This window comes from Pteropus alecto, unplaced genomic scaffold, assembly GCF_000325575.1.
Source record: "Pteropus alecto unplaced genomic scaffold, ASM32557v1 scaffold73, whole genome shotgun sequence".
Taxonomy (NCBI): Eukaryota; Metazoa; Chordata; class Mammalia; order Chiroptera; family Pteropodidae; genus Pteropus; species Pteropus alecto.
Genome location: NW_006436284.1, coordinates 1,971,225 through 1,997,438, shown reverse-complemented (window position 1 = coordinate 1,997,438; position 26,214 = coordinate 1,971,225). Strand labels below are relative to the sequence as shown.

At 33.4% G+C, this 26,214-nt stretch overlaps 1 protein-coding gene across 1 annotated transcript in view; it reads left to right on the top strand.

Annotated features, from left to right (window-relative positions):
- The window catches only part of EMB (embigin), a 62,953-nt gene that overhangs the window by 7,512 nt on the left and 29,227 nt on the right, over positions 1-26,214 (top strand). Inside the window, exons 3-8 of the mRNA XM_025047218.1 lie at positions 3,479-3,665; positions 3,880-3,968; positions 12,153-12,280; positions 14,720-14,996; positions 15,787-15,820; positions 18,856-18,928. Coding sequence (XP_024902986.1) covers positions 3,479-3,665; positions 3,880-3,968; positions 12,153-12,280; positions 14,720-14,996; positions 15,787-15,820; positions 18,856-18,928 — 788 coding nt within the window. The remainder of the gene's footprint in view (positions 1-3,478; positions 3,666-3,879; positions 3,969-12,152; positions 12,281-14,719; positions 14,997-15,786; positions 15,821-18,855; positions 18,929-26,214) is intronic.

The following is a 26,214-nucleotide window of genomic DNA, read 5'->3' as shown; positions in this document are numbered from 1 at the left end:
GGTGTACATGTTTAACATGGTTTTATATATATATAGTGAATTGATACATGTATATATAGTGAATCTTACTACAGTCAAGCTAATTAACATATCATCATCTCTCATAGTTAATTTTTTGTGTTCGTCTAAGGTACTAAGTTTCAGTTATGCAAGATGAGCAAGTTCTAGAGATCTGTACAACATGTGCTTATTGATAAGAATATTGTATTGTACACTTAAAAATTTGTTAAGACAGTAGAACTCGGGTTGTATTCCTACCACAATTAAAAAAAAAAAAGAAAAAAGATACTTTATTTGCAAATGAGAGTTATCTAATCAAGGCAGCTAAATAAATTGAGTTTTGCTTTAGAAGGATAACGTTGGTGTTGTTATAGAAAATATGTGGAGAAAGAGAAACCATTGCCAAGAGAAGTTAGGAGGTCATTGTCTGGTCTTGGTGAAAGATAATGAAGGCATAAGGGTGGGAAAAGTTTTCCTTCACCCTCTTAGGGCCCCTGACTGGGTCTGAAAATTAAACTGATAAAGACAGATTAACAGGAGAAAATTTAATATGCTTTACATAACACAGGATCCTTCATAAAGAAATGAAGACCCAAATAAACAGTTAACCTGAGTATGTTTATGCTAGATTTGATGAAGAGGGGACAGCTGTGGAGGAAGGAATACGATAGGTCAGAGTATGAGATTAGTGTAATAAACTGGGGGAAGCTTAGCAAGGCCTCTTTATTAGAATTCTCTGTGTCCCTTTGGTTTGTGGGGATAAGGATGCTCTTTTCCTCCAAGTATGGGGAAGCACCCTTCACCTGAGGGTTTTATGACCTGTTTCAGGGAAGAAGGGATGGGGTGGGGTCCGAGTGACCTTTTTGCTTCTGCCGTTTTCTCAAATTCCTTCAGCTTAAATATTCAATATACTAAGGTGCCATATTTTGGGGGTAGTGTGACCTGAACCCATCAAAGGCCTATAGTAAGGAGGTTTGGAGACAACTGGGCAAACTGGTTTGACATTTCAGAGCGAGAATAAACTGAATTCTACCATATGTGATTCAGTGTTATAAGTCACAGGGGAAGAGAAGGCTAATGCATCTCCCTTGGATATACTGAGTTTGAAGTACCTATGGGATATCTAGGTTTAGATGCTCAGTAGACACCTAGAAGTATATGGGCCTGGGGATCAAGAAGTAAGTCTTGAAAGGAGCCAAGAGGTTTACAAATAAAGGGTATTAGAGATAATCACTGGGAGTGTGAAATTGAAAAGAGGCCAGAGAGCAGATCTCAAGGGACATCAACATTTTCAGGTAGTTGGAAAAGTTGATGAGGCTAGCAAAATGTTAGATTATGAAACAGGAGAAAAGTAAAGAGAATTTCAAGAAGTAGGTAGTATCTGGCAGTATCTTATATTTTGGAGACATCAAATAAAACACGAGCTCTGGAAAGAGGTTGTCAGGTTAAACAATTAGGCAACTTTTAACCTAAGAGGAAGCACTTTCTGTAATGTGGTTGGTAAAATACTAGAGTATGCTACATTGAAATGAGAATGTGGGTGAAGAGAAGACTGTGTGTAGAGAACTCCTTCATGAAATTGACCAATGAAGCAAATTTCTTTGACAGAGAGATAGGACTACCTTTTTTAAGGGTACTTTTTTTTTTTTAAGAGCTAAAAGTGAATTTATAAAAAAAAACAAGCTCAGGACCAAATGTAGTAAATCTTGAAACATTTTCTCCTGTAACTATTATACCTAGTGTTATTTCTGGCATGTAGCAGATGCTCAGAAAATATGACAAAGCGTGTAAATCCTTTTAGTTTTACTGACTCAATTTCCCTATATAATTGAATCTTGTTAAGGTCTTACTATACCTAAGGTATTTTTCTTCTTCTTCTTTCTTTTTGAGCATAAAATTGAATTCAGTAATTTTGCAATCACATGAGCAGTTATTTCAAGCATGTGCTCACAAAACACTTCACTCTAGTTGTACTTAACTGTTTGCAAACTTTGTATCTGGTCTTTGCTTAAGGAAGCATTTTTATAAAGTTTTAAAGGTAATTAAAAATGATGCTATTTTATTTAAGTTCTCTTTTCCCCTTTGTATATTTTGGCTCTGCATTCTAATTTTAATGCCATACTGTCGAGCACAAGATTGAGAAATGTGTTTATTCAGTGTAGTCCCCTTTCCTGAACACAACCCTTTCCTTCCCCTTAAGAGTAACCATCACTATGCTGATTTTTATATAGTCCCTTCCTTGCTTTTAAAAATTATTTTATTACCCAGATGTACATTCTCAATATTATACTTTACTTTTACTTTTTTTTTTTAAAGGCATGTTTTTAATGCATCAGCATTTCTAGACTTATCTCTCTTTTCTAATTAATCTGTTGAAAAAAAAAACCAGATCATTTATTTTATAGCGTTTTTCTCACAATCTGGATTTTGTTGATCACTTTCATGGGGTGTAGTTTTAACATGTTTTCCCTTTCCTCTGCATTTCCTAGTAATTGGATTTAGGGACTTAGTCAGTTTCAGGACTTCCTGCCCCTTTAATACCAGATCACTTCCTAGGTAGTGGGGTGTTCCTCCTCGAGAGACACACATCATTTTTGAGATGATTGTAGCAATTGATGCAAAATGCCTAAATCCATGATTCATTAGAGGTTGCAACATCATTGCATTACATTTGTTCACTCATTTGCCAAAATTCTATAAAGTGAAGGTTTTCCTTCTCTATTATTTGGTTACCAGTAGTACATTTAGTATAGGGAGAGCAGTGTACTTGCTTGATATTTTTTTTGTTTACCACTGTTCAAAATAAAAAAAGTTGGCTTTATGTATCCTTCATAAGTGAGATATTTATATCTCTATATACTTATATATAGTTATATATAGATATACCACCTCATGGCTTTGTACTGGTATTTCAAGTTCAGTGAAAATTTAATACTACAGGGTGTTTATTTAAAATTCTTTTGTCTTAGATCTGTATCTTTACCCAATTCCTCCAAGTTCTTAAGTAGTAAGAAGACTCATACAAACCCACATTTTACACAAATCATTCTTGTTAATAACTACCAATGTGATTACTGAAAGGAGTTAAAACAGTCACTCCATTCTCTCCCTAGTTTTTGTTTGTTTGTTTTTACGGTTGTACTGTTTCCTACACTGTCAGAGCATATGGCACTACTTTATACGGTTCTCTTTCCCCTATATTCTTGTCAGCTAGATATTTTGAGATTAAGATCACAGACTGAGGCTTTTGTGATTCTGTTAGTGTTTTAACAAGACTTTATCTGTGCCTATGAAAGAGAATAAATAATAAAGGAAACCAAATCTATGTTGACAGAGAAATAATTCTTGAAAGGAATGTTACATTAAGAAACTGTCAGTAGAATGTTATTGTTGATGATTTAAACTGTTTTATATTTTGTATTTCCCCTAAGGGTAACTTTAACATCTTTTTTTTTTTTTTTAATATTGTGCCTAATAGAACATTCCAGTGTTCCAGTGGAAAAAAATATCACTTTGCAAAGACCTTCTAATATAGAACTCACATGCCAGTTCACAACATTTGGGGATCTGAATTCAGTAAATGTGACTTGGAGAAAAGGTGATGAACTACTTGAGACTAATTATCTCATCAACGCAACTGGAAGCATCCTGTATACCCAATACGTGTGAGTATACCTGTATGGCTAGATGAAGTTACTAGTTAAATTCTAAATATTTTTGCTGACTGGCATTCTTTTTTTTTTTTTTTTGCTGTCACTTGAATGTTATGCTAATATTTTAATTTGTATATTTACAGATTTTTTTCTATTTTTAAATTTCTATTAATTCATTAACAGTTTTGAGAACTAAGCCTATATTAATAACTTAAATTATTTTTAGGTTCACCATCATTAATAGCAAACAAATGGGAAGTTATTCTTGTTTCTTTCAAGAGGAAAAGGAACAAAGGGGAACATTTAATTTCAAAGGTCAGTACTAATAACTGATACTAGTAACTTCAGCATTCTATTCTTAGAATTCTAAATCTCCAAATTTTAAAATTATTTTTATAATAGTAGACATAATGCAGTTGAAAGAAAACGATATGTTTTCCATTGAATCATAAGTGGCAACTTAGAAAAAAATATTTTCTAGTGTCTTCTCAGTGGTAGAATTTGTATTTCCCAATCAACTCCCACTCTTGCCTCCCTTCCCTAGTCTAAAACACAGAATTTAGTTTGAAAGACCAGGCTGCCATGTTACTTGCAAATCATAGCAGTTTCTTCTATGTAGGTATATATGTATGTATGTTTGTATCATCTATCCCTCTAAACTCAGAGCTTTTATAATAGTCCTCTAGTTGTCTGAGTTATTGCATTCCTAGACTGTGAGAATAGTTATTGCATTCCTAGACTGTGTCAGTGGCTCCAGGACTTGGGGTTTTAGGGATATATAAAACTTAAAAATAATATGGAGATGCACAAAAGATTGCTTTTGATCTCATCAAGTAAGGACAAACCCCAGAATATAATCCATAGCTCTCCTTTGTGTGAACAACAACAAAAGAAATCAAAGTATTTTACTCTTAAAATCATTAAACCAAAACTTTAAAGGTCTCAATCTCATAATAAAGACTAGTCATTCAAGTTAGATAATTACCTTCATGAAAAACCCATATTCTGTGATAGATAAGTGAAACACAGTGTCCATGCTGGTATTTGGGAAATGTGGTCTGTTGCCATATTAAATGTTTTGGGCTTTGCTTCACAGTACTTTCCCAGAGTACATGAGAAATCATTTTCTACTTTTCTTAAAAATTGTGAACTCTAGCTAGCTGCTCTGGCAAAAAATATGGATACTGTCCCCAAGACCCCGTCAGTAGCAGAATGGCCTGCTTCATCATTGCCATGGTTTAAGACGATTTGCTCCTATATCCTTCCCTATATTCCCTCTACACTCACAGATTCATTTCCTTCATGTAGTTTTGTAAATGTTCCTTCTCGGTAAATGTAATTCTTGTGTTTATGTAATTTTGTCTGTGCAGAGGCAGAAACTATTATCATCCTCTGGTTATTCTGATCATATGCATTCTCTCTTAACTTTCTTTCCTCCATTTGCCTAATTTAACTTAGTGAAGGATAGATATACTATACATTTCTTTCCTTTTATTCCTTTCCTTCTTTCCTTTTTTCTTTTTTCTTTTCGTTTCTTTTCCTCTTTCTCTTCCCCTCTCTCTCTCCCTTCCCCACCCCTTCCTTTCTCCTCTTCCTCCTCCTCTTCTCATCCCTACTCCAATCCCTCCCTCTTTTTCTTCTTTCCTTCCTTCCCAGTGAGCTAAAAAGATAGTAAACATATGCACACACATGTGTGTACACACACACATACACAATCCTAGTAAACATTTTATCAAGTGTCCTTTAACTATCTAAGGAAGGCCTATAGGTCTTAAGGAAATACTCAGCAAATCTAGATGCTTAATGTGGTTTCAGGGGATTCAACTTTAAAATTGCTTTTTCTCTCCTTCTAAATGGCTGTTTTCTAGAAATATGTACTAGTTATGCCTTTTTAAAGTTTAAATATTGATTAAATTACATTATTCTTATTAGCTCTCTTATAATAAATTACTTAAACTATTATTTGGAAATGATCATTCTTCTAATGTGAACATTAACAGGAGCATTTTACTTTTCAATATACCAATAAACTTAATATCGGGCAGTCTTGGAGAAGGCTTCCTTCTTTCGTATCTATTTTGAGATAACTAGGCTGATGCTAACTGGTGTCAGGAACACCTACATGTGAAATCAAATGCAAAGAACCACTGAATATTTACTTTTTTTTTCTTTTTATAGTTTTCTTGAAGCAGTTTGGTTCAGTTTATCAGTTTTTAATGCCCACTTAACATTAATGTAACTTTTAAGTATGTACTATATTTTAAAGATATTTATAAAATTAATAAGTTGGGCCCTTCTAGATCTTTTTTTGGTAAGAAAATAATTCTCTGTAATTAATCTAAATTGAATATTGTTTGGAAAAATAACTTCATTTGATTACAATTTAAAGATGTTTGGCATATGGAGAAAACATATTACAGTTATATAACTAGAGCTGTAAGCCTTATAAAATGGTATACATTTTAATCAATATTCTATCATACTCTTTCTCTATGTGGGTTGCTTATGGTTTTTCCTAAGAAGAAGGATTATTTTTCCCTAAGCAGCACTACAGTTTAGTGTGGATGAAAAGTCTGTTTTATCCTCTATTTTAAGTTGAGCCAAAAAAAAAAAAAAAAATTCTGGTATTGACTACATGCGTCAACTATAGTGCGTGAGATTGAGTTCTTAGAACAATTCATCAGCAAAGTTTCTGCTTCGGCTTTTATGGGAACTGGTTGATTTATTATTACAAGATTGTTAAAGGGCATCCACATCACTGATTAGTACGATGCAAAAAATCCTGCTGACTTTGTGTGTTTGGTTGTTGATGCCAGTGACAGGAAAGATAGCAAAAGTCACTGGAAGCTTGCAACTGTGTAATATGTTGGTGTTACTTTTCACACAAGAAAGATGAGTGATGTTCTACAATGTTTCTTGGTAGTGGGAGGGGAGTGATATTCTGAGGTAGTTGGTGAAAACTTCACTATTTGTTAAAATCTCTTAGCAGAAAGATGCAGAAATTTGGTTGATAAAGGACAAATAATAGGACATGGAACTTTTGGGAAATCATGGTGAGATTTTGACAGTACCAAGCTACTTGGCCCAGCCATCTGTCTTTACTGTGAAGTACCCAAGGAGTCAAAATATGGAAATGTAGCATAATAGAATCAGTTAGAACTTCAGCTTCAAAACTGTGTTGAAGTTAGCTGTCTTTGACAATATGGAAGAATCTTTTCTCTAATTTGGAAATATGTAAATATCCCTTAGCCAAAAGTCACACAAGCTGATTTTTTCTAGCCTGTGGATATGCAGATAGAAATCTCCAATCTTACAACTCCACAAAATTTTCACTTTCATTGGCTAGATCCTAGACACCATTTTCCTAGACGCTAGTCTGAATCAGCAATTTTATCATCTTCAAAAGTGGGTTCTTCCAATTCTAAGGCTCTCATGTGGCCTACTTTATGCAAAGTTCCAAAAGGTCAACAGGACACATTAGAATACTATATCACTATCCTCCTAGTCATAAATATTTCCAAACATAAGCAGCAGCCCAGAACTGTGACCTCTGGAGCAGGTCAAACAAATTTATGTTCCCTGAACATAGTACATTTTATAATTTAGATCGACACTGCCATATTAAGAATAGCAGAGCAGTGGTTAATGTCATCTTGGCCATTAATCTAAGGGATAGTAAAAAAAAAAAAAAAAAAGAGAGAGAGAGAAATGAAAAGGAAATAGAATTTGGTTTTGTTTCTTTCTGGCATCACTTTCATTGTCACGGTTATCTGCCGTCTATTCCCTGATTTTAACATTTAATTGAGATGGTTTAATAGTGTGGCAATGTGTCCCTCACCCAAATCTCAAAAAATACCCAAGATTTTCTTAAAAAATCCCTTTCAGCCAGCCGTTATGCTTCCCAGGCCTTTGCCTCTTAGAGGCTTACTGAGGAAGAGTTTATCTATCTTCTGTCATGTTTTCCGCCAAAATGTTGCTTCTCATCCACTTTTGAGTCTTAGTCTTGTGAGTAAATTTCAGTATTTCGATCATATTTCAACACATATTTTCCTGCTAACGCACGACCCTAATTTATTTCCAGGAAGACGTATGCTGAGATTGAGAAATAGGATAGACACCTGGGAGATCAACAGACTGGGAAAACAGACACTGTGCCCTGGACTAGTGCGTGACGCAACCAGTCTCGGAGTCTGCCTTCAAGGCAGAGTTTGTGTTAAGGCGAGACTAGCTTGGCTCTAGGAGTAACTGCATCACAGCTGCATTGTTAAAAATGCAGTGCCAAATATGTACAAGTCGTACCTCTCCAGGTGGTACTCAGGTGTGGCTCTGCTCCATCTGAGGTCTGGAAGGAACCTTGTGGCTTGAGAAAAGAATTCCTATTTTAGCCATGCTCAGATCTCTGCTTATTCTGCAGGTCTTTAGTTGCGGCCTAAAGTGTGGTTGACCTTTCCAAATGGGACTTTATCTCTCAGGTGCTTCTGTATTCTCATACTTCATTTAATAATATGACTACACTAGGTGTTGGGTATATTGGAATGAAGTGTGATCAGAAAGTGGTATTGCAGTGCTTTGTCAGGAGACCCAAGAATAACTTCGTTCTCACTTGGTCCAATCATTCTTCCTCACAACAAAATCTCCAATATGGAAATATACACAAAAAGGAGACACCAAAGCAAAGTAATATTTATTATTATTATTGGCCAGCTTTGGCCACAAATCTTGCTGAAACCCTTGGGAGGTTTGACCACATAGATAGCATCTTTTTCCTTAATTAGGTCTTACTAAACAAAACAGAGTTATCTATTCCTTCACAGTCTAAGCTCAATTTGGTAGTTACTACTCTAGACAGGAAGGTAGACCCTCCTGATCCAGAAAAAAACATCATGATGAACATGAAGGGTTATTTATACTTCCAAATTCCCATTCCTAGAAAATGGGGCCCAATCAGTGCCCTGCAGCATGACTAATCTAGGACAATCCTCTCTAGGACTGGAAAACTGGAGGGTTGAATGAGAGGAGGGAATTTATATTGAGGTCATTAGGGACGTAAGTCACCAGGGACAACTGCCCAGCCTTCTGTTACCACCACTTCCAATGTCTAGTGAGGAAACTGGCTCTATCATAAGAAAAACAAAACAGAATAAAATATATCATGGTTCAGCCCAATTTAGACCTTTAACATTTTAACATTTAAACTTATCATCTTGTTTATAAAATACAGTTGTTATATTAATATCAGGACAGAGAGTCAACTCATTCTCTTGGATCCTGGAGTTGCTTCCAATTTTCTTATATTGCTTATTTTCCTCCATTAGAGTGTTATCTGGATCTATAAATGAGCCCTGAAGGAGTAGCTGCAGACTGGGGAAACTGAACCAAACAAAAGTAGCTTCACCTAACGGGGCAGAACACTTGTGTGAGAGTGTTTTGTACTGGTGTTAGCCTATCCATGATCAATGTTGTAGCTGGCCCAGCCTTTGTGGTTCTTATTGTGACTGCAAGATGTCCTTCAGCAATCATGGAACTCTGCAAAGATACAGATATATTACTTACTCACAAGACCTGGAGATTACATGACGTTTTTTTCTGGATCAGGATTGAAGTCAGGATGGTGGGGAGGAAGAGGGGAGAGAGGGCTCGCTCTTTAGCTCTTGTGTCAAAGTATTATTTGCTGTATTTACTGGTTTTCTTGTTAAAACCAGTATGTGGTGAGTGGGCCATTTCCTTTTTATTCTGAGGTTTCAGGATACTATATAAAGTTATTATTTCATGTATTCTTTCTGTTCCATATATTACATATATCTGAAAACGAAATTTTCTTTTTATGTTTTTAACCAATTTTATTTCTTGTTATGGTAAGGAGCAGTAATTAGGCACCCTGATTTAAAATTTTCTAATTTATACTTAAATTGTAATCCTTAAGACAAAAAAAAATCTTATTCAACTGTTTTAGTCAATCATGTGAATGTGTGTTTTAAGTAGTAGAAATTGTTTTACAGCTTCACTGAGAAGTGGTTTAAAGGATAGATTGGTGCCATCACCAGCATCTCAAAGCTACTATTTCTTCATTCTTCTGGGCCTTGTCTCCTATGAATTCATCTATTTTTCATCATTTTTTTATCTTTTAATCTCCTTTCTCAAATGAGTTAAGTGGTCTACAAAGAACTCAGTTTGGAGCCTTTTCCTCGTTTGGGGTTGTTTTTACACATTCTTAGAGTTCTGAGATGAATTCAGATGGATTTCCAGCTCTCTTTTTTATCTAGGTTCCATTTCTTCTATTTCATGGTTCCACATGGCCAGTTGGCCCAGTCATTCTTGTATGTGACAAGAGAACCTATCCTAGTAAGCTGGCTAATGACCACTATGTAGAAAAGCCATGAGCATTACAAATGACTCAGTTAAGAAAATTAGTATCAGTACATGATCACAACAAAAGTTTGAATGTTTTTGGTGTTCATAATACAGTGTCTGTGTATTATGTTCTCATACTTAATCCCAGCAACACTATAGGATAGGTATAACCTACCTTTGTACTCAGTACTAGTAACACTAAAGCTGTATTTCTAATTCAAATATTTCTTGGACCCAAATCTTATCTTTGTTACATCATTGTCACACCATGATGTCTCTCAAACACTCATGACCTGACTTTTGAAGTGGACACATATTAACCACTTGTCCCTTAATGTCTCTCAGCCTAATGGTGACCAATAGTGAGTATGTGGCACTAGTAGCCTCTCAAAAGGAGTGCTCAGAATACCTTCTGGCAAGGTCAGCTCACCAATTTCTTCTGGCTGGATGGCTTTAGTCAAGCTGGTCACATGTACTCATCTCTCTCTTCCTTCAGGAGCACCCTCGTGGTACCTTACTAGGTTTTCATAAACTATCAATGGGGCGATTATAAATTGGTGATTCACATCTTTGGCTAATATAAATTTGTGGGCCATTCAGTTTCATCAAAACATGCTCTCTTGGTTTTGGAAAGTATGAGAACCACTGACATAGATTGCTCTGTCATCCTTCTTATGATCACTTGAAGCATTTATGCTTTTGTGGGTGACATACCTTCCTCTTACTTGCATCTCTCTATTATTAGCAGGGCCTCATTCAACACTCTGTTGGTCAGCAGTCCTGATGAAGGAGAGAGTGATAGGTGTAATTATATTGAGGCCTACTTTAGACAATAAGGAAAAAGGACTTCTCACATTCGTCATTGTAACAGTAATCATCTAAAGACAGAACCCATAACAAAATACTATCCTCCAACTCTATTTTACCACTTCTCTGGTGGTTATACAAGTAAGACTTCTTTTTTTAGCTATTACCAATTATTTTCTACTTCTTCATCTTTATAATTCATACATCCAGTCAATGCCTAATTATCTTCAGGTAGTAAAAAGCCAAGAGCACCTGGAAAATATATTTAATCTAGAAACCTAATTATGGTAATTAAAATTGATCTTTCCATTCTCCACTCTGATCTTACCAATAATAAAATCTAAAAAGAGGATAAGAAGTGAATATCAAACAATATCTATAAAATTTGTCAGCATAGTATTCAAAATTTAGACATAATTTCATACATTCTCTCTCTGTTGGTAAACCAATCAACAACAAATGATAAACAAAACACAACACAAAACACGAAACCTGCTAAAATTAGTAAAAGAGAAAAATGAAAAGTAATCTTTGTTGATCGGTCTACATCTCCGATGTAACTATACCTTCTACAGTATATACTTTGAGGACAATATAAAGGAACTGGTTTCACTATGAAAGCTATTGGTTGTTGTTTTTTTTATGTTGCTTATGTTCTTTATGTTTTAATTTATTGACTAAGTTATTCACATCCTTAAAACCTAATTTTTCTAAATTCAGACCTCATTTTTATTCTGTTACTAATGGTATCTGCTTCAAAACCTTCTTAGTAATTTTATTATAATGAATTTCTTTTTTTACGAAACCACATGAAACTTTTTTAATCTCATTTTCATTCTTATTGTTTTTCTATTAATTTTCCTATGTTCCTTTCTCATGTTCCTACTTCTCCAACTCTTTAATGGCTTTTATTAATCTGTATCAACTAAAGAATTTATATCTTGAAAATTTTGTCTCCACTCAAATGCCATCTAAGGTAAAACTTTGAAAAAAATTGTTTTAAAATAACTTAGGTGGGAAGAAATAGTCTTGAAATATAAAGTTTCTTTCTTATCCAAAGCAAGTAACAGTTTATTACAATACTTGTGTTGTTATTAGGCTCAATAACAGATGATCATTCTTCTAACTTTACTTTACCAATAATTATATTGAGCTATCTACTACTATTATTGTTAGTACTATACATCCTAACTACTACAAAGTAGTTTCATTTTATATAGAACTAAAACTATATAAAATCATAATTAATGAGAAAATGAAAGAAAAAATTGTGTTGAACTTGAATACATCCCCCCTATTCAAAATCTTTCAGTAATATACATTTCTCTAAATTTTTCTTAGTCCCTGAACTTCATGGAAAAAACAAACCATTGATCACTTATGTGGGGGATTCAACTGTCTTGATATGTAAATGTCAAGATTGTTTCCCTTTAAACTGGACCTGGTACTTTAGTAATGGGAGTGTACAGGTAAGATTATATTTCTTTGACGTGAAGAAAACAAAAACTTTTATTTCATAAATAATAAGATTATAATAGACTCAGAATTCCTAGGACTCTTTATACTTCTGTTATCTTATTCTTTAGTATGTATTCATAAAGAAAGAATCATGATTAATGGAATTATCATTTGATGTTTTTAACATATTACATTATACATCTGAAGATACTCAATGTTCCATTAGCTGGTACTTTGTTTTTTAGATTTAGCTATTTATTTAAATTCATTGAGAAGAAGTTGAAATTCGTTTTTAGTTGGTGAGTTTGGAAATAACCCTAATAACAACAACAACAAAAGATTCATTTTTTTCCTATCATTTCATGAAAACTGGAAAAAAAAGCAGTCTTCGTTTCCTGCTTCTGCCTCTGGAAACATTTTGTGATAGAATGCAACATGTCACTATTTGAGAAAAAAAAAAATGAAAATTTGGTAATTTAAACTTATGTATTAGGTTCTTTCAGTAAGTGTCGTTGGCCTCTTTTGGCCTTCCAGAGACTTAAGGGAAGCCAAATACTTAAAATTCCTATTAAGGAATTAATGACTATTCAAAAAGCTGATATTAAGAAAAACATGAATATTCAAGAAATCATTTCTGGTGTCTTTCTTCCTCCCAAATAGCCTCTGATAGCAGAGAAATTTAAGAAATTGTCCTTTAGAGCAATCCCCCAGCCACAGATCATAACCGGCCTCTTAGGAACCATACAGTAGGAGGTGAGCAGCAGGCTAATGAGCAAAACTTCATCTGTATTTGCAGCTGCTCCCCAGCACTAGCATCACTGCCCCAACTCCATTTTAGGTTATCAGGCATTAGATTCTCATAAGAGCACCAGTACATGGTGCCAAAAAGGTTGGAGACCGCTGCTTTAGGAGACACCCTTCTATTGCCTTGGTGCTAATGATCATTGAAATTAAAGTCCTGTAAAAGCAAGCTGTAATTCTAGAAAGAACAGTATGAGTGAGAATGCAGATCTACAATGAAATATTGAATTAGTTCTTAAACAAAATTGATGCCATCATAGACCGTTGAAGGTGGACAGAGGAATGACTTAAAAGCAAGAGTGACTGATTCTGTGATTTTTCAAAGAAATAGCTCAAAATCACTTAGGAGTACACTTAAACCATTAATATTTCTGCTTATCTTCTTATTGATGATTAGGAAAGGCAATTATTTTGTGTATGTAAATATTTTTTAAAAACATAAATTTGTAAAAAGTATATCAATTACAGTATTTGAAATACATAGTCTAATTTACTTATATATGCTAGACAAAAATACTCTAAATCTAATTATATTAAACTTTTAGAATGTAGTCTCTAATTCTATTCGTTATAATAATTTTCTTTTAATTTGACCCTAAGTATTAGGATGTCAGAACAAAGTGCAGGGAAGAGCATGCAGGTCAAAACTTTAGGTCAAGTGTTTTTTCAAAATGTAGACTAACCATCTGCATCAGAATCACTTAGGATGCCTATTAATCATGCAGTATTTTGATTTATCAGCTCCGAGTTAGAAAGGGTACATTTGTAACAAGCATTACATGCAATGCTGTGTACAAGGAGCCATGCTGCTATAATTCTTTAGGCAAATAATAAACTCAGAGTTCTTCATCAGATAACCTCTGGGAACATTTGTATGCAGATTAGCATTTATTGAGCAGTGCAGTTGAGTGATACAGCAGTGAAGGCATCAAATGAGTTGAGAATAAAATTTAATTTAAATGGATTAAATAAATAAGCCCTCAACTAGCTTACTATGGTTCTTAAGAGGTTGGGGAAAATCCACTGAATCTCAGAAGCCAGCTTACCTGAGAGAGAGAAATTCAGATATGAAAATATAGAAGGTGGTCAGACCACCACATGTACCAGGCTCACTGGGGATTTCTACTATTCCTTTTATATCAGCTTTAAAGGCCTGAGGATTTCATCTTCAATTCTAGTCAGAGGAACTCCCAATATCAAGACCCAGTGACCTTCTTTTATTGGAATGATCAGATTTAATAGCTTCATTAATTTAATAGTTGATTTAATATATGCTTGTGCTTGTGAAAGAGGAAGTTCTTGAACAGCTAGTCAGGAATTAGAATGTGAAACCCAGATGTCTGAAATTTTTCTGTAGTTTTAATTCTCATATAATATTTATTCACAATGACCTACGTGCTGTAGTTTCAAACATTCAGTGTTACGTAAAGGAAAGTATACTTTTCCTTTGTTTGCGATCTCTGGAAGATCAAACTCTAATAAGACTTGAGCTCTGTTACAGATAACTTTTCACAAATTTTAATATGCCTTTTTCTGGCAAGTAGTTTTCTTGGCACTATCTTATAGCTTTCGCTGAAAACTAGATCATTTAGGACATGTATCTTTTATGTAATATGATAAAAATGGATTTTAATGTCTCCTTATATTAGGTTCTTCTTGATGTTCAAATGAATGATAAATATGTGATCACTGGAGCAAATGCTAATGAAACAAGGCTCAGGATAATGGATCTTTCAGAAGAAGATCAGGGATCTTACTGGTGCCATGCAATATTCCAATTAGGGGAAAGTGAAAGTCACATTGAACTCGTCGTGCTGAGTTATCTGGTGCCCCTCAAACCATTTCTTGCAATAACTGCTGAGGTTGTTTTTTTAGTGGCTATTATTCTGCTTTGTGAAATGTACACTCAAAGGAAGAAGAACCCAGGTAGGATTTATTTTTTCAGATAACATTCGCATGTTATGACTTAATACATTATAAGGGCCTTAACATTTTTGGGGAAAAAATCTAGTTTTTGTTATTTGGAGTGATATTTATGTTAATATCAATGGTGACAGTGAACTATGAGCTTGTATTAATCATGGTCTTCCTGTTTCAACTTACTAAAATATTAAATATATCTTCCACTCCACTTTTCTTTGGTATTACTGGTACCTATATACCAATTAGTTGATATGTGTTTGACACTAGAATACTGGAAAATTCTGTTGTAGCTTAATATAAAAGATTTCAAAGACAATTATTATTTCACTTAGATAACTCATTTAAAAATATTTTATAAAATATTCTGGCGTTCTCAAAAGAGAGACATTGTCCTGTCAATTTCCCAGTTTTGTAGTCTGTACCTGATGGTTTACGGGTCGAGAAACCAATGGTTCCTTTAAGAAAATTTATCTTAAATTCTGTATACTTTCTTGATTCCGTACTAAATTTTTAATAACTTAAGTAATTTTATAATTAATCAGACAATCCTGTTTTTAAAAATTCTAGGTACTAGACTATGCTTGATTGAAATTGTAGGTAAGGTCTGGAGATCAGCAAAAGAAGAGGACCTGATAGAGGTGCCGCTGTCTCACATAGCATGCCTCTCTTTCGTTCCAAAGAGGGGAAATCATACAGTGCTTTCTTAACTCAGGAGAAAAGCTGAACTGAACATATATGCTCCATAAGAATAATAAACCAATCTTAATATTTATATTCTTCTTTTTTTACACAGCCGATGGGAAAGAATTTGAACAAATTGAACAGCTGTAAGTATTATTTTTTTATGGATTAATTTTCACTTGAGTAAGATACAGTTAAAAAAGAAATAGAAAAAAATGTTTAATTAGGGGGTAATCACAGGAGTATGGTATGTATGTGTTATTTTTTTCTATACATGTATATGTTATGGGAAGCATCTGGAATTTGCCTACCTGTGTTGGAATCCCTCACCATCACATACTACCTTCACCATTCTGTGCTTCAGTTTTCTCCTTAAAAAATGGGTTTAATGATAGTACTTATGACATAAGTCTGTTGGATTACATGATATTATATATGTAAAAATGCTTAGTATGGGCTTTGATGTACAAAAAGTGTTTAATAACCATAAGGAAGTATTATTTGTGTAAAGCAACCCTGGCCATATTTTTGATCACTTAGGATGCCCCTTAAAAATACAGTTGCTCAGACTTTCCTGGATCTATGGATCAGAATCTCTGATCCAAAGGATTGGTGCCTGGGCATCTATATTTCTTTAAAATGTCTATCACTGATTCTAATTCCCTCCCATATTCCAAATCGCTGGTCTAGAGTTCAACTAGTCCTTATTTTTGAAAGCACACACATTATGTCTCTAGATCTCTTATAACCCTCTCACCTTTGTTCAGAGTTGAGCATGAGAAAGGCTGGGAGGGAGATTACCGGGGTTGTAATTTGGTTTGGAGAAGCTGAGTGTTGCTAGCTCCTTCAAATCAGAGAACTGAGTGTGGAGTCCAGATATGGAAGTGGCCAAGACTGGAATTAATATCTGAATAACATTTAATTTATAACTGGAAGTTTTGACTCTTACTCCTTTTCATCTTTTTCATCCATCCCTCCACCCCTCTGCCAACCTTATCTTTGTTCTCTGTATCTATGAATCTGTTTCGTTCTTTTTTTTTAGATTCCACAATAAGTGAAATCATTTGGTATTTGTTTTTCTATGACTTATCTCACTTAACATAAAACCCTCTAGATCTGTAAATAAGCCATGGGGATGTAATGTATAGCATAAGGAAAATAGTCAATAATGTCATGATAACTTTGTATGGTGATTGATGGTTACTAGACCTATTGTGCTGATGACATTGTAAGGTATACAAATGTTAAATCACTGTGTTGTATACCTGAGATTAATATAATATTGTATGTCAATGATACTTCAAAAAAAAAAAATCTGAGTAACAGAGTGAATGACTGGGGATCAGGAAAATGAGACCAGATTAAAGCAGCCAAGAAAAGCCTAGGAAATTGGAGGCCTGAGCAACTGTTACCAATCAAACATGGCACTTAAAGTTTATCTTTATCAGCCAATAGGAGCTGTGAGGTGTGAGTGCTGTAGCCACAGTTAAAAAGCAGGACTGAGGCGTACCGTTCTCACCCAGATATTTGTAGACATTATTCAAAATAGTTATTTTTACTCAATTCATATATGGAAAATAAAATAAGTCAACATGATATAAGCTTCTAAATTAAGAGCATAAAATAATTATACCAGGAGTCCCATAACTCCAGCTAGGGAAAAAGCAGTGTTGTCTTAGAATCGCTGATTCTCACAGTTGGGAAAGAATTAATTACACCTTTCTGGACAACTTGGATATCTTATTTATATTGATTTAAACTTTTTATCTTTCTGGTTCTCATGTATAGAGTCTCATGTATAGAGTCTGGTTCTCACGTATAGAGGCCATATAAAATACATGACAGTCATTTAGATACTTGAAACAGCTACAACCTTGCCCGATTCTTCTAGTCTACCAGTTCGGTCTCCCAGTGTTTCTAGCCATCCCCTTGCAGTCACATTTGAGGTTGCTCCAGTCCCAGTGCATTCTGGCTTTAAGACACACTCTGAAAGGACGGTACTAGAACAATATAGAGCAATTCTTAATATTATCGGTTCTTAATGATTTAATTTTCATTTATGTAGCCTACCCTGTCTAAAAAATATTTTTTTGTAGAATACCTTAGGAGCAATGTCAAACTGATTTAATCTCCAAGATAAAGAATTAACTTTTAGTTTTTGAAAATTGGGATATTGTACATCATTTTCTCCATCCTAGACTGCTCCACAGAGATCACGGTCAGTGTTTCAGTTCTCATCTTTAGGCTATATCAGTATCTTTAGATTTCGTACAGGTATCAAGGGCACTATAAATCATTTACGCCAACCTTTTAGCAATACTCTTTCAGAATTTTTAGTTAGATGAATTTTTCCTGACAGAGAGTAAGCATTATTTATCAATACATTTTATATGTAATATTTGTATATGTGTTTAGATATCAGCGACTCATAGTTTCTTGGTGAAAATAATTCTTAAAAATAGTACTAAATGTATAACATGAAAACAAGCTAGTCACTTCAAATAGTTCGAGGAGCTCCCTCATTATCTATCTGATCCACTCATATATTTAATCTATACAATCTCACCTACCTATCCCATCCCCAAATCTTGACATAGTTGGTTAGGTGGTTGAATTTATTCTCTGGTGTTAATAACTTAATAACTTAAAGCTGCCTATAAGACCTAGAAGGGCATTCATTATACATCCTCGTTATCTAGTTTAGTCTCTTTAATTTTAAGGATCTGAAGCCCAGGTTTGTATTCTTGCTCTGTTGCACATTAGGTAGATAAAGAATCATGTTTAGTCTCTAATTCAGTGTAAATACATGTCAAATTACAGCACTTGCATCTCACATATTGGCTGAGCTCCCAACTGGCTATGATTTTGCATGTGTCAAAACAACGCACAAGTTATAGTCATATACCTAAGCTCCTACACATGCTGAGGGAGAAGCAATTCTCCCTCTGCATAAAATAAACAGGGCTTTGCCACTGTAATTTGTGATGAGAGTTTCTTTCCTAGCAATGGCATAAAAAAAAAAAAAAGAACATTACAAATAAAACCGTTTTAGGAAAAATGAATTCTGTCTATATTGCCCTTTTACGTTAATCTGATAGCCATGATATATTACAGATGGTGTACTGACTTAATATTATGCAATGTAAACATCTAGTTATTTTCTTTATTGTTTTCCATACAGGAAATCAGATGATAGCAATGGTATAGAAAATAATGGCCCCAGGCACAGAAAAAATGTAAGTAACTTCCAAATGGTATTCCAAATAAAAGGTAAAATCTACTATACGCAGGCTCTCTATTAATCCAGCTGATTTTTTTTTTATTTTCATAAAAGATCTAATCAATAACTATGTGCTTGAATATGCTGTTTACAAAATTATTGGAGAGAAATATTGTTATACATAAATAAATGACATCATTTTTTTTTTCACCAGAGAACAGGTAGCAACCAATCTAAAAGAAAATCTATTGCACTGCCTATATATATTTTTTCTTTTGTCATCATAGGCTAGTTTCTTTTACAACTTTTCATGTAGTCTTATTTTTTTCTTCTCTCAATTTTTCTGGATTCTCCTATTTTATTCTTATATAGTTCATATATTTGGTCCATATTCACTTATTTTCTTTACTGATTAGAATCAAAATTTTCCTAGTTCATCAGCATTTTTTTCCTGTGTATTTAGAATAGGAACTGTGGTTTTAGCAGTCATTTGGGTCACCCCTTCTCAGCAAGTTTTGTTTTGCTAAAGTGATAATAAGTCATTATAGAATAACCAGGAATAAACATGGTAATTATATTTCACTGTTTTATTTAACTCAGGAACCTGTGGGCAAATGAATGAGAAACATCAAGTCAAGAGTCATGGGAAGATGTACAAAGAGTTGGTATTTCTGCTTTGTTTATGCTTCCTGTTAAGAGCATCTGAGTTTTTATTTTTAAAATAATAAAAAGTATGCAACACACTCAGCAGTAGCTTCCTAAGTAATATATGCTATCTCAGATCAAAAGATATATTTTAATTCTGTAATTATTTTACATTAAAGCAAGTAAATTGTATTAAATATGTTCTGTGAGCTATAACCCAGGGTAATTAATTTCATCTTGGTCCTCAAGGGACACACAGAACAGATACCAGCAAAACCAGTTAATAATTCACAGAGCTAATGTCACTCAAGACCTATTTATAACCAAAGAAGTCATTAAAAAGGAAGCCTTTTCCATCTGTCTTAAAACGTTTTTTTCCCTAACTATGCTTACTTTGTATAGAAGTATTTGTAATAATTTTCATGTAAAGTTCATCCTTCTGTCATACTGAATAATCAGAACAATCAGTTACAATATTGATGTTATAGGGTGCAGGTCTGTACAGTCATAATGTGGCACTGCTATAAGGATGCTACTGTGGTTCATGGTTCCTGATATCTTTGACTTGATACCCAGTTTCCCGTTGTCCACAGCTAGGTAAATATCTAAAAATGCATTATTAGCACTTTCCAATATTCCTTTGTCTGAAATCCAGAAGTACTAAAGTATTTCTATATTGTTGTAAACGCCTTGGACTTTTCTTTAAAAATAGAATACTTAGTTTCTATTGCATATATAACTGAAATATTATAAAATCACTCTCACCAAATCTAATGAAATCTGAATAGACATAAAAAGCTGTCAGTGGATTTGAATGGAATATTAAAATTATACTGCAGAATACTGGATTGCGTTGAAGACAATGATATGAAACCTGCTGAGGGTCCTCGGTGGTGGTGAGTCCAGTGTCCCACTGCTTACAGTTCATCAGGGTTCAGAACAATCAGAAGCAAAGAGGGAAGTTTGGGGTAGTGGCACACAATTCTTGGTGACTAGGGGATTTTAATTTGGAGAAGAAGAGTTCAATGATTAAAAAAAATGCTTTATGGAAATTTATACAATGCGCTAGGTGATAAAATTATAATAAAATTCTGGTAGTGAAATTTATAATTTGTATAGAATACTAACTAATGTTAAAAATATTGTTAGTATGAATAAGCTGCTCATTATTTTGTTGTAGCAGTATTTTTGTAAAGCATGTTAACCATACATACAAGTTTTGTTGAACTAGAATATACCCCTTAAGTAATGGCAGATTTCATTTTATTCTTGGTCTCAGAGCCATAAGCCAGGCGTTTGTTTCGGTTTAATTCATTATTAATTTAATAAAATTATCTTGTGTAATATCTACATGATGACAGAGAACTAATCAATTCACTTGTATAATTTAAACAATTTGGATTTAGTGAAAAATTAGGCCAGTTATTTGACTAAATCCAATTCAAAACTGTGTATCTGTGACTGGGTATATACAAAACCAAAAACAATTTGTAGCTCATATGCAGTATTTATAGTTCCTTTTGCTACTACTATTTAGGCTAAAATACTTTCAAGCAAGAAAAATTGCTGCCCCGAGGTAAAATAATCTGAAATAATTATATAGTAAATTGAATTTTTAAGTGGCAGTGTTTGCTATTTTTCCTAGCAAAGATAATTTATTTCAGAAATTTTATGTAGAAAAAGTACTCAGAAAATTAAAGTTAAATTTTGGTTTTCAGAGTCTCTCTGGAGGACTTCTGGAAAATTACTTCACCACTGTTAGATTAAAAATGAAATGTTTCCATTAACTAACCTCATGGAGATGATAAATGGATTAATTGATAATGACCAATTATAAACTGACTGAAAATCCTAAGTGAGCAGAAAAGCTGTAGGAAAACCACTGCACATTTATGTATTAGATGCTGTGGGAAATTCTATTACTCTTTCCAGCTAACAGGTTTTTTTCAGCATATGTCTTAAAATTCCCAGATACTTTCATATTAGTTTATGCTCTAATGTACATCTCCCTTTGCGTCTTTCTCTTTTTCTTCAGCTTCTAGTTACTCAGGCCAAAACCTAAGACTCGTGATATTTTCTTCTTCTCTATTAACTAAAATGTATTAATCACGAATCTCTCTTCCTTTGACCTTCCTGATAGCTCATTAATCCACCCATTGCTTCCCCCACCTCACCCTGTCCAGCTGCAACAGCTAAGGTCTTGATTTTCCTACCTCGGTCTCATCTTCTATTAATCAATTTTTTTTTTTTTGATTGCTGCCTAAATCATCTTTCTAAAACACAAATCTCACTATGTAATTTAGTGTGGCAGCTTCATGTCAAACCTCGGCAAGCTCACTTTTGCCATTTCTTAACACTGCAGTTTTCCAAACTGTTAATCTCTAATGTCTTGACATAGCTTAGGCACATAGGGGATGCTGTCCCTGCACTCCTTCCCACGGACTAATTCAAGTTTAGCTTTCAAGACTGTAATCTGATGTCAGATCCCTCATACCAAAGGGAGTGTGCACCATCTCATGTGTCAAATAACTACCATTTCTTTGTAGTTGTCACCCTGAATTATAAATATACATTTATTTTTCTCCTCCCTGGATTCTGCTTTTTATTTGTGTCTTATACCTCTCACAGAGAGAATACCTTAGAGAAGTCAGGAAATGTGTGTTGAATGAATAAATGTCTAAGTAAGATCAATCAAATTTCATAAATTTGTTCTTATATTTAGAACAATCTAAATTGTGACATCAGAATTAAAATATTTAAACAGAGGTAAGCAAGCTTTTATACTTTCATTTTTGCTTCTATTATTTTTGAAAAACACACAGTAATAAAATTAAAAAATTCTGCCAGATGTCAATAATATATTAATAGCTAGTGAACAAAGAAAGTTCTGATTCTTAAACTATTACACAGGGTATGTTGCTTTCAACTTGTTTAAATTCCTATTGTCCTTTATTTTTCGAGGACAGTAAAAATATTAATTTTATACTTTCTTTTAGTAAGATAATGTATAGACTTTAATTAAATATAAAGAATACATTCTTTTGCATGGTACTGTTGGCGAGTGTTAACATTTGTGCCCACTCTGACAAATTTCTCATTCTTCCTCCCCACCGAGACCTTGTAGTACCTTACAATATATTAGAATCCAATTCAAAATTTTATCTTAAAAGAAACTTTTTTTATAAAGCTTCAATTGTTTGGTTTCGATCACTGAAAGTTTGTCTTTAATCAAATTCATCAAAAGAAAAAGATGTGAGTTCTGCACTTATTCCCTGGTCTTCATCTTTGAGGCATTTAAATGAATTTATGCAAAGTGATCTACTGTATATTATACTTTATAAAAAATCTTTTTTTAATTGAACAAGACTATGCAATTAATTAGGGACTTACTCCCTATTAGCACTGTTAATCTTTAGGTGGGAGTAAATTCAAGTATATGTTCCAGTGTTAATTAAAAGGCACAGTGACCTAATTATAGCATGCTAATAATATATATTGGACTAATATATATTGAATAAATGAAAAACACATAAATGAATCGATTATTTTGAAATCTTTAATTATACATACTTATGTAATATCTACTTTGATTTTGATTAACTGTGAATTTATCCTACTTTAGTATTGATAAAAAAAACTGGAACTCTCTATGTACATTTCCCTCACATGATATTTAGGAGTATTTTTGCACAGCATCCAGAAGGTCAATACCATGACCTGTTTGTCAAGTGAGTCTTCATTGAGGATATATAATATTATTAAATAATAATAAATGACATTTCTTGAGTGCTTAGCATGTGACAGGCACTGTGCTAAATGCTTTGAAATGTGTTATTTCATCCCCACATAATCTTATTCTATAGGAACTATTATCATCTACTTTTATATAGATGAGGACACTGAAGCTTAGAGAGATTAAGTGTTTGGGGCTGGGGTTGAAATCTAAGAAGTCTTCCTCAGGAGTTTTGGTTTAACAACCACATTGAGGAGCTTTGGCTTGTTACTTAAATGCTTCTTAGAAAATAAGGCTATTTTCTATCAAAAGTTAAATAACAAGTTCCATAATCTTATTCTTAAGGTTTATAGGACCTGTGCTATGGCATACTTGTTGACCTGAAACTGTGCTGGGAATCGGTACAGTTGCTTGTTTGGGGAGTCTTCCCCAATTCCCAATTTTACTTCTCCATAGTTAATGTTACCATAAAATGTATGACCCAAACACGGAGAACAAAAGGAGGTGCTATTATAATTTACCAGGACAACAGACAGGAAAGGGACCGCATGGCCACATTTTTAGTCCTCAGGAAAGAGCTAAGTATTTTATGGATGCTCTGGCCTAGGCATAGCAGTAAGGACAGCAGCAAGTTTGAATGATAAACATAAATTCACTTTCAGGGAAAGAACTATCTTTGGCAAATGTCGGGTCAGCTCACTATAGAGAAGTGCCTATGAGATAATTTAGTAGCTTAAAGATTACTTTACAAGAATAATAAAAATTTATTTGCATTTTTGGCCTGTGAAATGAACTTGAAAATTCTTTGGGCTTGTTTATTTTCATAATTAATGTGTCTTAATAATAATATCTATGTAAGTCTCAATGAATCAAGAATGCCTAATTATGCCTTTACAATAAAATTTACTTATGAAATCAAATCAGTGATTGCTCATGAATAATGTCATCGAAATCACTTTTAATCACTTGTTTCACCTGTAACATCTATATTTCTTACTCTCTCATTTCCCAAGTGGGAAAATGCTAGGGAAACTTGTTTAGGATATTGGTTAAAATCTATACATTACTTTGGTATGTTATCTATTATTTTTAAGAATTTCTGTTCATAAAAAGCGATTTTGTTATTTAATTTGTAATTTACTTAATTTAATTATCACAAATTATTTTTCTAAAGTTTATTTGATAAACAAATGAAAATATGAGACTTATTACATATGTAATTAACTATGCTATTTAAGGCTACAAAAATATCATAAAATATGTTTTTATTAACTGCTTGTCTCTTGATAGAAATTTGGCCATAAATTACTGTTTTTTAAAATCAAGAATTATGAATTTATTATAACAGATTTCCTAATTATAATTTTTTTTAGTATCTGTGTCTAAATTCTCATTAATGCCTTTCTATATTATGTAAATAGCACAGAAAATGTATTGGGAGGTTTTAAAAAACTTTTTTGTTGCATATAACTCAAAGGATATATCTAACGTGCAAATAAAATCAATAAATTTACTCAGAATTAAAAATTAAAGTATTAGAAAATGTATTTTTAATTAAAAAAATTTAATAATGGTTTAAAGGTGAATTTAAAGGAACCTGGTAATAGAAAATACTAATTTTTTCTTTGCTTATACTCAGGAAGTTTAAGTTTTGTTAAACAATTCATCCTTCTCAAGTGCAACAAAAAAGTATGCCTAGAACTGAGACTCTGTATTTTGACATATCACATAGGAAGTTAGAAAGGAATTTTTAAAACATACCAAATATATCTGGAAAATTAAAGGACAACTATCATCTTTATATGAATAAACATTTAAAATGAAGTTAAGTATTGAACTTATTTGCTTGTTTTCTTGGGTAAATTTTTCTAAAAAATTCAATGTTATTTTAAATTGATTCAGCAAAAATGTTTCCAAAGTCTGTATTCTATGACAATGTCTCCTGCTACAAAAGAGAATCAATATTTCAATTTTAATGATTCCAGCAGTCAAGGAAAAAGAAAAAAAATATTAGGGAGGCTAATAGAATATTTCACTATGTATCATATTTGATTCTTACTTTAATTAAAATAATTAAATATATATGAAAATGATTAATAATTAACAAAGAAATGTTTGTGTTGTAAAGCATGTGAGGCCAATTTAAAAGCTCTGAGTAATTGTATTTGGGCAATGACCAGATAAAAACAATGATTAGGGAGATCCACTTCTAGAAAGATGGAGTAGATGTAGTCCTTCTCCTAAGTACAGCTAACAACCTTGGGCCTTATAAAGCAAACAGTAAACAATGCGAAAAGGTGAAGAGAAGAATGCAGACCAGCTAGAGACTTCAGAACATGAGGTACAACATACCAGTGAGATTCCTGATTTTTCTTTTTGCCTTATATATCCCAGACTAGATGCTAGAGAAGTCAACAGCCTAGGAATACCAAAGAGTACAGATAAAGAAAGCTCCCCCCAAAGCCTGCTCTCTGTAGCCAAAGGAACAGAAAAAGAGAAATCTTGCAAGACAGAAAAACATTTAGATAATAACTATTGTATTTCAGCCAGAAACCACTACTGCGGCCCGACCCCCACAACCAGGATCAAAGGCTGAGTGGGGAGCTGACACTTTCAATCCAGCTGGTGGTAATGAGATACCCTTCCCACTCTTAGTGAAGCCTGAATTCCCATTCCTGACCTGGAGAAACAAGGTACACTCTTCCTCTGGAGTGTCAATGTAGGCAAAATAAATCGGCAGACTCATAATACAATTATTATAAAAATCACAGTTAGATTTTTTCTAAAGACTCATAATACAATTATTATAAAAATCACAGATTTTTTCTAAAGATAAAAGCGAGATTACTCTAAAATTTATCTGAAAATAAAAAAAATATATAGTAACTGAAACAATTTTGAAAAATCAGAATAAAGTTGGAGGAATTGTTTCATTTACTTTC